Source organism: Thunnus albacares, chromosome 6 (genome assembly GCF_914725855.1).
Source record: "Thunnus albacares chromosome 6, fThuAlb1.1, whole genome shotgun sequence".
NCBI classification, from domain to species: Eukaryota; Metazoa; Chordata; class Actinopteri; order Scombriformes; family Scombridae; genus Thunnus; species Thunnus albacares.
In genome coordinates this window covers 6,143,351-6,159,492 of record NC_058111.1, presented here as the reverse complement: position 1 = coordinate 6,159,492, position 16,142 = coordinate 6,143,351, and the positions used below count along the sequence as shown (strand labels likewise).

Here is a 16,142-nt window from a genome sequence, read left to right as displayed (position 1 = left end):
CTCTTTTCTTCTTCTCTCCACCTACAGGACAATTTCGGCTACGACCTGCCAGCAGTCGAGGCGGCAATGAAGAAACACGAGGCCATCGAGGCAGACATAGCCTCGTACGAAGAGCGAATCGGCGTTGTGGTGGAACTCGCCGCAGAGATGGAGATAGAAGGATACTATGACATCCGGCGTATCTTGGCGCGTAAGGAGAACATCCTGGGGCAGTGGGGTCTGCTGAAAGAGCTGGTGGCCGGGAGACGGACCCGGCTGGAGAAGAACCTGGCCCTGCAGAAGACCTTTCAGGACATGGTCTATATGATCGACTGGATGGAGGACACACAGGTACAGGAGGATGTGTATGAGAGAGAGAGAGAGGGTGAAAAAAAGAAAGGAAGATCCAGAAAGACAGTCAGAGTGTTGCTATGGATGCATGTTTTTGATTTTTAAGAAGGGATAATAGGGAAGCGAGAGAAATACAATGAAAGAGAAAGAAAAAAACCCTATCAAGATGTTTTATGACATCACACATGTTCCCCTTTTCCTCCCTCCGCCCCTCTCGTTTCACCCTCCCCCCCCCCCCATCTCCTGCTCCCTCTCAGGTCCAGCTGCTGTCGAAGGACTTTGGGAAGCATCTGTTGGAGGTGGATGACTTGCTGCAGAAACACAGCCTGCAGGAAGCCGATATTGGCGTGCAAGCTGAGAGGGTCGAGACCCTCAACACCGCTGCACTCAAATTCACCACCATAGAGGGTACTCAGCTTGTCTACTTAATATGCGTAGCGCTAGTATAGTATTTAATATTTTCTGTCTTTGGCTTTATATAATCTTATCAGTGTTTCTTGGTTTTTAGTTTTTATTGCCTGTAAAGAGGCTGCCATGAAAATAAACTTTTTAAATTTGAATTGAATACACTTTTGAAGAGATTTACCTTTTTAAAAATTTGCCAGCAATTGACGATCATTTGACTACAGGATGTGCAATTACAATTAATGTAATTTAGAAATCAAGACCATTGGTCAGAAAATGTAGAAAACAATTATTAGATGTCGATACATATTTTTTTACACAATAAAAGCTTCTTCAATATTAAGAAAATGTACCTTTGTAAAACTTCTGTTAAACCTGCGTCAGAAAGTTGTCACTTTGTATTTGATGCCTTCATGGACATAATAATATTAGTAAATATCTGTAAATTATTAGAGTCATTTGGCTTGTAATGAAGAGGCAATAATTTTCCCCCAGTGTTTGTTATCTCATGGACTGATGATGAGAGCTCTTTTGTTTTGACGTAGTCTAGCTCACACTACTAGTACACTAATGTAATCAATAAAGTGTTATATGTATTATATTTTTTTTATAGTCATTAATCTCATTTTGTTGTCTCCCAGGTTACCAACCATGTGACCCACAGGTGATCTGTAACCGTGTCAACCACGTCTCTTCCTGTCTGGAGGAGCTGAAACAACTGGCAGCTAAAAGACGCGCTGAGCTGGAGGAGTCGAGACAACTGTGGGCCTTCTTTCAGGTAGGATGACGGGATGAGACAGGAAGTGACTGTGTCTTGTTAATTATTGCTAACCACTTTTAAGATTTAAATATTTATCCTCCCAAACACCACAACAGAAGTGAAGAACTTTGTTCCCAAGTCTGCTACACAAATGTGCATCTTTAAATGTACATTAATTAATCCATTACACTTTCATCAACCACTATTTTGGGCCGAGACTTTGCAACAACATTGTCAGTTCTTTGGCAGAGTTTAGGTTTACCACATTTTTATAATATAGTCCATAAAGCTAGCGAACTAGAGCAGAGATCTAATACTGTAATAATGAGAACACTTTTCAGCTTTTCAGTTCTGGTTTCTTACTTTGAGCCTAATTTTGTCCTTTAAATTCCACACCAGAGGAGATCTTTTTGTGTTTTACAGCATATTTAAATATTTTTAAATTGCACAGCTGTTGTAGGAAGGTAGTAAATAGTAGAAGGGATAAAAATTATGATCAGAATAGACTTTCTCACAGTTGTTGTTGATACAAAATGAATGAAATCTTAGTCAAATTAAACTATCCCACTCTCAGATCCTTTGAAGAACTTATGCTACTCAATGGATATAATCAAGATTCATTCAACGACATTTCCTCATTTTACTGGAGATACCTTTCCTTCTTAGTTATATGCATCATTCACATCCATGTGTCATAAATGTATCTCCTGGAAAAGCTGTCAAATTACTGAAGTAATGAGTGTATAATGATAACAGTTTACTTCTTTGTCAGAAGAGTCATTGGTTCACACTGCTGAAACACTAATTATATTACACTACTGATTAATTTGGTTAATTCCCCCTCTGCCTTTTGGGAGGCTCTTGGAACAAAAAGGCATCAGTGTTATGGTCTTTAGGGGTTTCAGGGGAAGACTGTATTTCTAACCTTATTTTCTTAACATAGTTTTTTCTTGTCTATTTTTTTATGTTTTTATTTGGTTTTTTAGAGTTAGGGTAATATTAGGTCTTATAAAAGATATAGGTTGTCTTCATATAGTTTGTATTAAATGTGAAAATGTAAATCCTGTTTGTGTCTTTCTTTCTCCCGTTAGGAGCTGGAGGAGTCGGAGGCCTGGATCAGAGAGAAGAGCTCCATCCTGGGAGCTCAGGGCTATGGGAAGGACCTGAGCAGTGTGCTGGGGTTATTACAAAAACACAAGACTCTGGCTGGAGAACTGCTGGCTCATCGGTCACTGCTGCAGGTGTGTGTGTGTGTGTGTGTTTTTGTCCGTGTGTGTCTAAAGAATCAGCACCTGGTATACCTGCAGTACCTGGAGTTTCTACACTTAACTTGATGTACTTCAATGACTTTGTGCATCAGCAATATAAATTTTCAATATGACTTGCCCATCTATCAAAAAAATCCCAACCTTTCTGATAAAAATAATTATGAATCATGCAAATACTATTTTTTGTAAAATAAGTATAACCCTGCCTGTATTCAGTATAGTTTAATTTGTAGAATCTGACCTGTATTGACAGTCATATTATCAATATATGAAAGTGAAAGTATGGAGGTGAGTCATTGCTCACTTTCATATTTGATTGATTGCGATTGATCTCCTTTTTTCTAATTTGTGACCTCCACTTGCTGTGAAACACGACATAGAAGTCAGAATCACAGTTAAAGGTGCAGTGTTAAGGATATAGTGGCATCTAGTGGTGAAGCTGCAGATTGCAACTAACTGAATACCCTTCCCCCTCACCTTCACCCTCCTCTTCCAAGCATGTAGGAGAGCTTACAGTGGCTGCAATACTCACAAAAAATGCGAAAGGCCCCCTCTAGAGCCAGTGTTTGGTTTGTCCGTTCTGGGCTACTGTAGAAATACGGCAGGCTCCATGGAACAGGATCCACTGCCTATGTAGATATAAAGGACTCATTCTAGGATAATGAAAACACAACAATTCTTATTCTCAGGTGATTTTCCACCGATTAAAACATACTTATTAATATTATATTCCATTTCTGCCAAGTTCGTTCCCCGAGACGCCACTAAATTCTACACATTGGACCTTAAAACCATAAAAGCATAATAATAATAATAGTATCAACAAAGTACTATGCATCTCAATGGATCAAAAGAAAAAAGGAGCCATACTTTCTGTCTTCAAAAATATACCCCACCTCCACAAAAACAAAACAAAACACAAAAACACTTACTCCAGAAAGGGAGACGAGTAACCCACCCACTTTTACATATAAGTCTTAAAATAAGTGTTACACAGGGTTATGTGCCAAACCTTAGGTCATCTGTAATACCGAATAAGAGGTTTGACAAGATCTCACAGGTTTACGCTTTATGCAGGGTAGATGTTGGAGGTACAGTACTTCCTGTAAGGTGTCATTGGTCCTAGGACTCTATATGTGTCTGGTAATCCATTTAAACTCCTGCAAATAAAAGAAATGCAATGCTTCTACTTCAAAATAGACATTAAAATTAATGTGTTGGCTTGTCTTCCATTTTACTGCACCCAGTGTAACTTGAAAACAATGAGAACATCTCCTGCACACTGTCTCGCTTACTGCTGGAATATTTATTAGTTCACAGCGTTTTGGTCTGTCTGACCTTCATCACTGCACCCAGTATAAAACTGTTCCCCCACCATCCTGCTCTGCTCCTTTCAGAACACCATGAAGCGTGGAAAGCAGATCCTGAGCGAGAAGAGCTTCGGCACAGCGGGGATCCAGGAGCGCATCATGGATGTGAAAGGCGAGTGGAAGAGACTGGAGGACCAGGCGGCGCAGCGTCTCGGTCACCTGCAGGAGGCGCTCAACTTTTTTCAGTTCTCCACGGAGACGGATGACCTGGTGGCCTGGCTGCAAGACGCTTACCGCCTGGTCTCCAGTGAAGATTTCGGACATGACGAGTACTCCACTCAGTCCCTGCTGAAGAAACACAGAGGGGTCAGCGAGGCCATCGACAAACATCGTCTGCATGTGGTGACGCTGCGCAAACACATGGTGGCGCTTCCTCTGCAGTACCGTGAACAGGAAGTGAGTAGTGAGAGCAGGGAAAGGATGTTTAACTTATTTAATATTGAGCATTTTTTCTGCCCTTCCACCTGTTTTCTTTTATCCTCTTATGTCCTTGTTCTTCTTCCTCATTACTCTCCTCTCTGCAGGAGGTGCAGGTGCGTATGGGAGAAGTGGAGCAGCTGTATACCGAGGTAGCTGAGGTAGCGGTTCTCAGGCAGCAGTGGCTTCACGATGCCCTTGCCGTCTACCGCATGTTCAGCGAGGTCAACGCCTGCGAGCTGTGGATTGATGAGAAGGAGCAGTGGCTGGACAAGATGGAGATCCCTGAGAGGCTGGAGGATGTGGAGGTGGTGGCACACAGGTGAGGAGGAAGGAGAGGAGAGAGGAGAACAAGGGGAGAAGGTTGCAGGTTTGACTGCTGTGGCACCAAATGGAAGTACAGTTGGGTGTCTGTCCTTTTGGTTAAATCATAGCTGAACTGCATTTTTGTAGGTTTGAGTCTCTGGACCAGGAGATGAACAGCCTGATGGGAAGGATCCTGGACGTTAACCAGATAGTCCAGCAGCTCTTGGACGGAGGTCATCCATCCTCTACAGAGGTCAGAGGTTGTCAGGATCACCTCAATTCCAGGTACTGAAACAAAACTGACCTCCCAACACCTACAACTGCCACAACTTCTGCTCCCGCTGTAGCACAACTACCACTATTGCAGTTACCACCAATAATACTACTGATTCAGCTTTACAAAACATATTAATGCTGAGCCAGAAGGGAATACACTTTATTACTAAACTACAAGTACTAGTTCTCCTACACGGCAAGGCAAGACATGTTCATTTGTATGGTACCTTTCAAATACAGAGGGAACTACATACAGAAGTCTTTATTTCAGTCATGAGCCAGTGATCGTTGCTGTCAGTGTGCTGATAAGCAAGGAACTGAAAACCCTAAAGAGTAGGGTGCTTTTTAAACAAATTTCCAGAACATACTGTACACGGAGAGCAGCCTGCGAACTGACAGATCCTCTCCTGTTGAAAAGTGCATTGATTCACCGAATCTTTGTCCCACTTACTCCTGGATGTTGGGAGGAGTGGGTGGGAGGAGAGAGAGGCGGAGGGGAGTCGTCTGACAAGCAGTGAGAGAAGAGCGATGACGGAGGGAGAGAACATTTGTGGGGTTGTGTAATTATATGGGGGGATTCTTATTCCAGAAAATAGTGGGTTTGTCTGAGGATGTAGAACATTTTTTAAATTGTCATCTGACAAACTGCTTTTTGTTTCTTGTCAGTCACTGTCTTAGTAAGATGCTAAACTCCTACCTGCTTCCTCGTCTTATGAGCTCAGTGCCTGAGATGTAGATGTAAAACAGCAGCATGTATTTCTTCTAAGTGTCTGCAACAGTCTCTCCTTCTTTGGCCGACGTGTTTATTTACTTTTAACATCCAGCTAGGTCGACTCTGCGATGGGATTGGTCTTTTTTTTTTTTCCATGTCTGTCATATTCACTGACCACTACTACGTCTGGCAGCAGGGTCCATGGCGGCTGGGTGTCTTGTGACCTTGGCATGAAGTGTCGGTCTCAGGGCGACCATCTGTGCTGGCCGCCTCAGTCAAAACAGGGACAGCCGAGAGCACTTGTACCAAAATAAAACAAACATACAAATAAACTTTACTCTTCTCCTTCTCCGGTACTGCTTATTAAAATGCTCTTTCAGTTTTATGACCTTAACTGCAGATTATCTTTACTGACAGTAGATATGGATACAGTATTGAGGTTATTGTGTGTAAATTCCCTTTGACTTGATTTATTAGATACAATAAACATCAATAAAACTGAGTAGGTGCATTAATGGAAAATTCAAACCAAATTTCTCATTAGTAAAAAATGTTTTTACCCTGTAAAGCAGATAGTTATGTAATCTGAGCTTTGCTGTTTATTCAAAAACTGTATTGGCAAAAAAAATTGATATATAACTTAAAGTTTAGAGTCACTACATTTACAGCTCAGTCAATTTTATTGTCCATCTTTACATTTTCTACCTTTAAAACAGATTTCTGATACAGTATCTACTAATTAACATTCAAATAAAAGTTTAAAGTCTACCAACATCAACATTTAAAACAATAGTTTACAACATTTTAGACGATGGAAATTATGGAACCATCCAGTTTTGAGCCATGAATATAATTTTTAGATGAAACACTTATTGCTACATCATTGATAAAGTATTCCAAGGTTACTTTCTTTTTATAATTTGTATTTAGATTAAAAATCAAGATTTATATTAGCTTAAATATGTGACTATGCTTTATTTCATAGATTAATGTATAAAACTAATTATTCAAACTAATTATTACTCAAGTTTATTGCATCCCTGTACACACATCTTTCAATATATTTCATATTTGTGAAACAGTTACCCCCCCTCACATACACATAAACCCCTCAACCGCCTCCACTCTTGTATGTGTAAGACGACGTTAGCAGCTCTGAGGTCAGTGTCACCGAGCTGTTTTCCTGCCTGCACGCTGAGCGCTCTGTCTGCCTCTCAGCGACTCTGCCATTACCTCATTACAGTCACAAGGATCTGTGTGCACGGGCATCGCTACATGTGTATATGTGTGTGTGTGTGTTTCTTGGCTTAATGGGTGTGTATTGAGACCTGCTGGTCTGGAGCAGAATCAGGAGAACATATTGTGTGTCGATATGGTAAGCAGACGAGGCCTGGGCTGAAACCACAGCAGAACAGAGAGGAAACAGAATCAGCTGTCTCGCAGTAACAGTTCAGTTCAGGTCATAAGAGGTCATCATAACAATGAGAGACAAGCTTCAATATTCTTAAAATACATGTTAAATCTATTTTATTAATATTGTAGCCTTTAAAGATTTACATCCGACAATGTTACAGGAGTGAAATGCTAAACTATTTTTAACATTGAGAGCAAATAAAACAAACAAAACATAAAATACCCAAAAACATAGAGTACAGCATCTCTCCAGAGGGTTAATTTTACATTTTTACTATTTTTCATCTATGTGGCATTTAGCTTTTACATCCCAGCTGACTGAGCAGACACAAACAAAAACATTTCTCTACCAACAGCTTTCATAATCAGCATTAAAAGAGAGATGACTGAGGGTTTTAATCCCATCAGATGTTATATTTTTCAGGTGTTAAATCACATGTTTTCAATCAGATCTGCTGCTTGACGCTGTAATGGGAAATTGCTGATCACTCAATAAACACACAAAGAGAGCATTGTCAGGTTATGAAATAGTGTAATCAAATAATACAATCAGAAGTATAACGCATCATAGTTCTGGAGACAAAGATACATACCACCTAGCTATCTTTTCTTTGTCTGAAAGGTTGGCACTTAACCAGTCCCTTAAATACTGCTCGTACAGAATTTAAGACATCTGTTTACTAACCTTACAGGTCAGCAACCAACCCTCAGATAGAAACATAAGTCAAAAGTTCAGCTAACCTAGGAACAAACTTTCTTCACGACCATATGTGACAGTACAGAAGTATGCACCAAGTAGCATCACAAAATAACATTACTACTATATTAAATTAAGGACAAACCACACTATCCTCTAAAGCTTATCAGTTTTACACATAAACATCTACATAACTATAGTTTATCTTATCACTGGCTCAGGTAAGGGTATAACAGAATAAACTTAACTGTTAGACACACAACTGCCTCATCTTACACAGCAAAGGACTAAGTTTAGAATAGACATGGCACAGAAGAATTTAGAACATGTGTGTGAAACATAAACTAACACTAAACTGAACTTAAACACTGTCTGAAACATGTATGATATATTGAAGAAATACATCAAATGATAACCTGTTATTCAGTTTTCTTTTACAACGCTGCTGCATTTTCTTGTGACCTTATATGACATTGACAGGCTGGTAGAAGTCCTACAGTTTACGCTTTTTCAGATCTTATCTACATTAAGTAGGAAGAAAAATAAGTTCTACCTCAAAAACCCAAAGAAATTGACTCTTAAAAACTTTGTTATTGAATATTGCAAGTAAAAAATCCTCTCTTCCCTCCCTTTCTGTATCGCTGTCTAACTGCATGTAGATTATTAACCTATCCTGTCCTGTTTCCACCATCACACCAGGTGGAACAGCATCGTGGAGTTGGTTGAGCAGAAGAAGGACCAGCTGGACTCGATGTTGCGTCTGCAGAACTACCTGCTGGAATGTGCCGAGATCAAGTCCCAGATCCAGGACAAGAGAAAAGCCATCGACGCCACTCAGTACGTGGGCAGTGACCTGGGAGGAGTCCTGGCTCTGCAGAGACGTCTCTCCACCATGGAGGGAGCGCTGTCTGTCCTTGAGCCTAAACTGCTGCATCTGCAGGTAGGGCACGGTGGAAAAATACAGTGACTGTACAAAAATGTTAAAGGAAGACGTGATTCAACTGTGAAAAGGACAGCGTTTCAGCTTTTGATGGTTATTGATTTATTCCTCGAGTAACACGTTATTTTTAAAAAATGAACAAATGTACGAAAGGTACAAAAATGTGGAGGTGATTTCATTATGCAGCTTAAAAGCCTTGAATCACCCAAATGCCTTTTTTTCTGTCGGGTGATGTAGGAGGAGGCGGAGCACCTGGCCACCGCCCATCCGGCTCGAGCCATGGAGGTTCTGGTGCCGTTTGATGGCATCAGCGTGGAGTGGGAGGAGCTGAAACGGACCCTGCAGGGCTGTGAGGACTCGCTGATGGTGGCTAGCAGGCTGCAGAGCTTCATACAGGTACGCAGGGGTCGTTCATATATCAGTAAGAAATCTATCTACTCAGATTGACTTTTACTGATAATCAATAGGAACTGCAACAGTATGTTTCTGGCTCTGCTGTCATACTGTCCTGTACCTGTACAAATAATAAAGTCATAATTTTAAAACTACTGGGATAAACAGTGTAAATATACAATACTGCTTTGAGACACAAGTAATCTCAGAACCTGTTTCAGTAATAATTGATCACTGGTATTGATCAGCAACCCTTTCAATTCTGTGCAGACTACTACTACTACTCTGCTAGTTTTGTGCTACAGGCTAATAGAAACCTTACTTATTGGCCCCTTTAAGGAAACACTTGTTTAATGTTTTAATTTAGAAACAAAGTTCCTAAATTATAGTCGCTCATTCTCACATAGATTCATGACAACTGTAAAGTTCAGGTATAGTATTTGTAGTTTAAGGAAGAGTTGGATGTTTTTCTTGTACTTGTACTCAATCAAAATTTATCAGCCAACAATTAGCAGCAGTGGTATCTGACACAAAAAAGTAAGCGATAGTCTGGAAAACAAACTGCATGATCTTCAGGCCAAATGTCTGTTTATGATGTGTTAAGGAGGCACTTTGAAACATTTTTATCAACACATTTGTCAGTCTGCACTAACTTCTATAGGGTAGATTGGGGAACAATAGAACAGATTAAATGTAAATCGTGTTCCTCTCACCATCCTCCAGGACCTGGACTCGTTCCTCACCTGGTTGGTCCAGACGCAGACGTCTGCCGCCTCAGACCAGTTGCCCAACGACCTGGAGGAGGCCGAGAAACTCATCAATAAACACGCTGCTCTCAAGGAGGAGATCGGACGGTTGGTTACTTCAGGACAACAAAAGTCTTCTTCTTGTTTTAACATTATCGTCTATAACGTCTTAAAAATACATCAGGTGACCAGATAATAATTGAGCATGCATCTGTCGTCGTCCTCGCAGGTATGAAGAGGACTACGAGCGTCTGCAGGCCATGAACGAGCTGCTGGAGTCTGAGGAGGCTCCTCTCCCTCAGGCCGCCCTGCAACAGTGGCTCCAGAAGCTCGACGTCGGCTGGAACAAACTGCTGGAGATGTGGGAGAGCAGGAGAGAAGTTCTGGTCCAGGCTCACATCTTCCATCTGTTCCTACGAGACGTCAAACAGGCCGAGTCCTTCCTCAACAACCAGGTGAGTAAAACAAAAGACTTAACAAGTGGTCAGAGTGAAAAAGGATGGATATTTTAGCTAAATTAGTGGTGATCATTGGACGACAGTATAATTTAACTCCTTATCCCTCCATCTACCTGATGTACTTTACACCTAGCAAAGCCTCCTCTATTATCTCCAGCCTGGAAATCAGCTTATCTCAAATAACTACAGAGTTATTCTCAACATTAGAAATGTTCAGTTAAATTATGCTTGGCAGCGAGATGAAAACAGCAGCTGCGTGCAACATGTATGATGTGTTTTTATCTCATGTGGCTGTTTTTTTTTTTTTTATGAGCTCGTCTGGCTCCCGTGGATGCAGATACGAATCTCCCTCGGTGCGCTTACCCTTTTCATCTTATTTTTTTTTCTTCTGATGGTGGCAGACCAGAAAGGAGCAACATGCACCACAGAGAAAAAAAGAGTATGCTTCTCAAACAGCGTCGCCATTTAGATTGTCAGGTTTTTTTTAAAAAATATTTGTGGGCCAGAAATAGAAATAAACATAGAAATGTAATAGTGAGGCAACCTGAGAGGAAGGAAAAAAACTGAAAAAGTAGACATATCTTCTTATAACATGAAGAACAGACATACTGTATGTATCAGCCTTCCTCAAAACCCTTTAGCACCTAGTGTGTGAGCAAACTTTGATGTGTATAAAACTCTAAAAACTCTACGATAATCAGAATATCATCAGTGATGCGACAAATCATTTCTTAATCTTTTCATGTTCTCCTCTCTTAGTGTGCAGGAGTTTGTTTGGTTTTTCTATCACATCAACTAAACATCCTGGTGTCTGCGTGAACAACAGTGTTCCCTTCTGGCTGCAGCAGAGATGCACAGAGCATCAACTAGACTGGGTGTGGTCATTTTAAAGCTACCGAAGTCCGTTCTGAGAGAAAGAGAAAAGAAGAGAGAGAGAGGGAGAGGATGTGTGTGTGTGTGTGTGTGTGTGTGTCAGCAGGTGTCTTTCTGCAGAGTGTCCCTGCGTTATGTGATATTAGAGCAGGAGATGTCGATGCAGCAGCTTCTAGTAACTCTAGATCTATATTATGGCTTCATGATAAAGTGTAGGAGGAGGAACTGTTGGCAGCCTCCTGATGCTGAAGAGTGTGTACGTGTGTTTCTATTGTGTTAACAATATGTGTTGGTATTTATAGGCTTCCTGTCATTGGCTTAAATCTGTTCATGATCTGTAAATTACCCAAATATTTGGTTTGCAAATATCCTCTTTAGGATCTTGTGTGATTGTCTTACTTTAAAGGTGCAGTGTGTAGAATTTAGTGGCATCTAGTGGAGCAAACTCTTTATTTTAATTAGTGTATAATCACCTGAAAATAAGAACTGTTGTGTTTTCGTTACCTTAGAATGAGCCCTTTATATCTACGTAAGGAGGAGGTCCTCTTCTACGGAGGCTGCCTTGCTGTACCGCCATGTTTCTACAGTAGCCCAGAGCGGACAAACTGAACGCCAGCTCTAGAGAGAGTTTCTACATGCATGGAAAGGGGAGGGGGGATGGGAGGGGTCTTCAGTTGGTTGCAATCTGCAACCTCACCGCTAGATATCACTAATCCTGCACACTGGTCCTTTAACAAAATATGATGATGTAATTAATTTCGCTAATATATTAAGTGGTGCGAATGATGTGCATATAATTTAAGTGCAGCTTTTAATGTTTTTAATCCCATCTCATTTTCATCTAATGAATATGGACTGTAGTAGCAGTTTTAACAGCAACTGGCACAAGCAGAAATTACAGAAGGCAGCAGCAGCAGCGGTATTTTTAAATTCCCTTAAAGCAAATCTTTGGAATTAAATGATCACAGTCTTTCATGTTGCCATGTAATTATGATTTCAGTACATTTCAAGCTCTACAGAGCAGCCTGTGTCATTAAGTGCAGAGCAACAGTCAGACTCGTCTCTAACAGTCTACATCTCCGTATTCAATCTCAGTATTACATATGAGAGGGTTTGTTTTTCTAATCTGAAATGTCACAAGCTGCCCCTGACTCTGTGTGTGTGTCTGTGTCTGTGTGTGTGCGTGCGTGTGTGTGTGTAGGCCTGTGTGTTGGCCAGCACGAGTGTCTCTTTTGGTTTGCTAACAGATCTTTACCAGGAACCAGCTCTCCTTATTAGCCCGGGGGGGGCTGATTTAGAGAGAAGAGCATTTCTTCTTCAATAAGAATCAAAGACGTTCTCGGCCATAGATCTGTATCTGCTTCTATCCGTTATTCCTGCCTCCGTTTAACTTATTTTCTGTACATCCAGAGACCATATACATCTATATGGTTTAACTGAGAATTTCAGTAACCCACTATATGAATTTCTCTGGTCTTAAATTATTAGAATTATTATATTAAGCAAATGCAAAACAATAAGAAAGCAAAGCAAATTTACTGGATTTGAATGCTAACTTTTACAGGATGTCATCCTTAACAACCTTCATGCCACTGAAGCTGTTTAATTTTTTTGTATCAGTAGTCTGTGCTTTTTTGTTTTACATAATACACCCACTGTTAATATTTTCATGGTGGAAAAAGCTGGTCATCTCTGGTGACTAAAACTTTCTGTTGAATTCGCTGCTAGCAGGATAGTTAGATGATTCAGTAGCAGTGTGTGGCAGGTTTCACTGCAGGCGAGGAAAACTGACAATAAAATGGTGAAATCATCTCTAGTTTGTCGTATGAGCAACATTATTGAGTTGATATATTCAATATTAACTCTTATTTTGAAGAATCACTCTGATAGCTTGATGTCTTGCTGTAAGTTCTTAACGTTTTATTTTGTTAACCTTCTCATTTATCTTAATACTTAATCAGATCACGAATGACGAAATCCACCTCTCCTCTCCCCGTCTTCGTCTTCCAGGAGTCGGCCCTCGCTCACGTGGAGCTGCCCACCACGGTGGAGACGGTCGAAGCCGCCATAAAGAAGCACAAGGACTTCACCACCACCATGGAGCTGAACCTGCACAGGATCAAAGCTGTGATCGAGGCCGGAGAGAGTCTGATCAGCCAGAGCAACATCTACTCCGAACGCATCAAGGAACGCATCGACACCCTCGCCAGCAGGTACGAGTAAGACATAAAAGTAAGACAGGAAATGACACGTGCTGATGCTCTTAAGCTGAAGGCGACACCTGTCAATGTTTGACAGCTTTTGTAATATAAATGATGATACATTCGCAAAATCACACAAAGAAAAGCCTTTCCTGTTATCTGATCTTATCATCGTATCGTCTTTTAGCTCTGTGGGACTTGTTTTCATGCTTATAAGCAGTAGGAATGTTTTTTCTGAAGGATTAATATGTCAAACTGTGAATTTGTGCAGACTCTTGAAGTAGTTGCTAGCTTATAAACACCCTCTGTCGTTTTATTTTCCTTTATTAAAAAGTCGGATATGATGAAACTTCTCCAAAGGCTTCAGGTTTCTCGCAGTCGTGAGTTCACGCTGGTTTTGGCCTTTTTCAAACTGAGCACCAACTGTCCTAGCTGTACATCAAGCTGATTATAAAGAACAAAGATCTGAGTGGCACAATACAACAATAAGAAAAAAAGAATAATAGCAGCTAAAGAAGACGAAGCAGAGCGACTATAAATGAAACAAAACATAGAAAACAGAGTCTGGACTGTTTTGTATAGAAAATGACACCTGACCATGAAATCTGTGTGATAGCTGAGGTGGTGGGAGTGTGTGTGTGTGTGTGTGTGTGTTGGTTGGGGGTGGGGGTCGTGTGTGTGTGTGTGTTGGTTGGGGGTTGGGGTGTATGTATGTGAATGTGTCCAACAATAGAAATGTGAAGAGCCATATGGTTTTTAGATTAAATTTACATGAATTAACTCTGTGGACATTTATTTTTTTCTCCCATGGGGACAAATAAATTAGCATAGTGCAACATAATTATTTCAATGCGTTACGTACAGATGTTAGTTATAAATCATCTCACAGTTATTGCGTAAATAAAGGTGCTCTTTAATAAACAAATAATATCTGGTCTTGTTTGCTGCTGTCTACAAATATCAATATTAGACCTGTACATTTGAGGGCATCATGTGATTCCTCAGATATCATGTCTTACATGTATTGTAAGTCTCTTCTTCTTCTTCTTCTTCACTATAATCTGTCAATCAACAAGGTTTATTTTTATCTGACAACTGACATAAACTATTTTCACAACAAAGACAATCTGACAGTCACATCTAATAAAGAGGTAAAACATGATAAGTCAAAATATGGTACAAATAATGTTGCTTTTGCCCTCTGCTTTCATGGCTCAAGAATAAAATGCTTTATACAAACGGCTGCTCAATCGTTCATCCTCCATCACTAAGCTTTTAAAACTCTTACAGAGTGGGAATTTCCAACACAGAAAACAGTCAGAAAGTGTTGATTTTCAGAAAACTCAGCACTTAGTGAAGAAAGAAAAACTGTTGGAGCTGCTGTACATGTACACACAAAATTACGTGTCATATATAATTGTGTTGAAATTTTATTTATTGTAACTTGAAACTAAAACGCCTGTTTTCACTCTCTCAGGGGAAACCAGAACAGAGAGCTGGCCCAGCAGTGGTTGGAAAAACTGAATGACCAGTGGGAACTTCAGAGGTTTCTCCAGGACTGTCATGAGGTAGGAGGCCAACAAACTGGTCTTAACTGGTCGACCTGTTAGAAACTTAAGACTCAGTCAAAGAGCAACAAAACAGTTATTGTTTTTTAGGACCTCATCACCTGAATCATCTCGAGTTGCATCATTGAAGTACACACTCTTTTGATGAGAGATTTTGTGGAAAAAATCAAAACAAAAAACCTTTCATTGCATGTTCAGCCATGTTCCACTTAGATCTTAAAAGAGTGATAACTGCTGTTTAAAAGTCAAAAATGTCAATACAAACGAGCCAAATATATGAGTTTAAATTAGCGGCCTCAAGTCATGATAACTTAATATTAAAATGGAAATGTAAACTTTTTCCCCTGTCAGATTTCACCATCTTGTCTTTCATCACCAGAATCATATTCACATGTTAGAAACAGTTAAAACTGGCTTATATCCAGTCTGTAATGGAATCACTTTGTAATAAGTTTGTAATAAGATGATAAGAAGATGGTACGAATGGTCTAAAGAAACATAAAGTGAATAATTATGAGAATGTATATACTTCTTTTTTTTTTTTCTTTTTTTTCATCAGTTTAGTCTTTGCCCTTCATGATCAAATTAGTCTGACTCACCGGATGTACACTGTGGATATAAGCCTGCGATTGGCCGGCTATTTCAGGCAGCATTCTCCTCCCCTTTCCGCGTGTTACCATTTTCAAAATCCCCGTTGCTACGGGAAACAACAACATCCTGCAAGCTAGCAACCAACACGCTGGATGTGGCAAGTTATGTCTGCCTTTTTAAATCAGTAGAAATCATATCACATAGTCGACATACGTCTTTTAATGTTTCATGTGGCGTTTTCCTTTGCAGGGATTTAGCCGTTTAAAGCCCCCCCCCCCCCCTCCCCGACGCTATTTTAGCAATTGCACAGTCGCTGCATCCTGGGCTCAGAGCCCAAGACGATTGTGATTGGTTTAAAGAAATACAAACCAGCCAGAGCCGGACGTTTTTTTCTCCTTATAGTGGAATTGATAGTGGA

General features: G+C 40.3%; 1 protein-coding gene across 8 annotated transcripts in view; it reads left to right on the top strand.

Annotated features, from left to right (window-relative positions):
• The window catches only part of LOC122983559 (spectrin beta chain, non-erythrocytic 4-like), an 82,400-nt gene that overhangs the window by 25,360 nt on the left and 40,898 nt on the right, over positions 1–16,142 (top strand). For all 8 annotated transcript variants that reach the window (XM_044353366.1, XM_044353369.1, XM_044353365.1 and 5 more), the window contains 13 exons: positions 28–330; positions 588–738; positions 1,377–1,513; positions 2,587–2,736; positions 4,161–4,529; positions 4,658–4,872; positions 5,004–5,141; positions 8,654–8,894; positions 9,132–9,290; positions 10,011–10,141; positions 10,263–10,488; positions 13,375–13,577; positions 15,043–15,133. In XM_044353366.1, the coding sequence (XP_044209301.1) occupies positions 28–330; positions 588–738; positions 1,377–1,513; positions 2,587–2,736; positions 4,161–4,529; positions 4,658–4,872; positions 5,004–5,141; positions 8,654–8,894; positions 9,132–9,290; positions 10,011–10,141; positions 10,263–10,488; positions 13,375–13,577; positions 15,043–15,133 (2,514 nt within the window). The remainder of the gene's footprint in view (positions 1–27; positions 331–587; positions 739–1,376; positions 1,514–2,586; positions 2,737–4,160; positions 4,530–4,657; positions 4,873–5,003; positions 5,142–8,653; positions 8,895–9,131; positions 9,291–10,010; positions 10,142–10,262; positions 10,489–13,374; positions 13,578–15,042; positions 15,134–16,142) is intronic.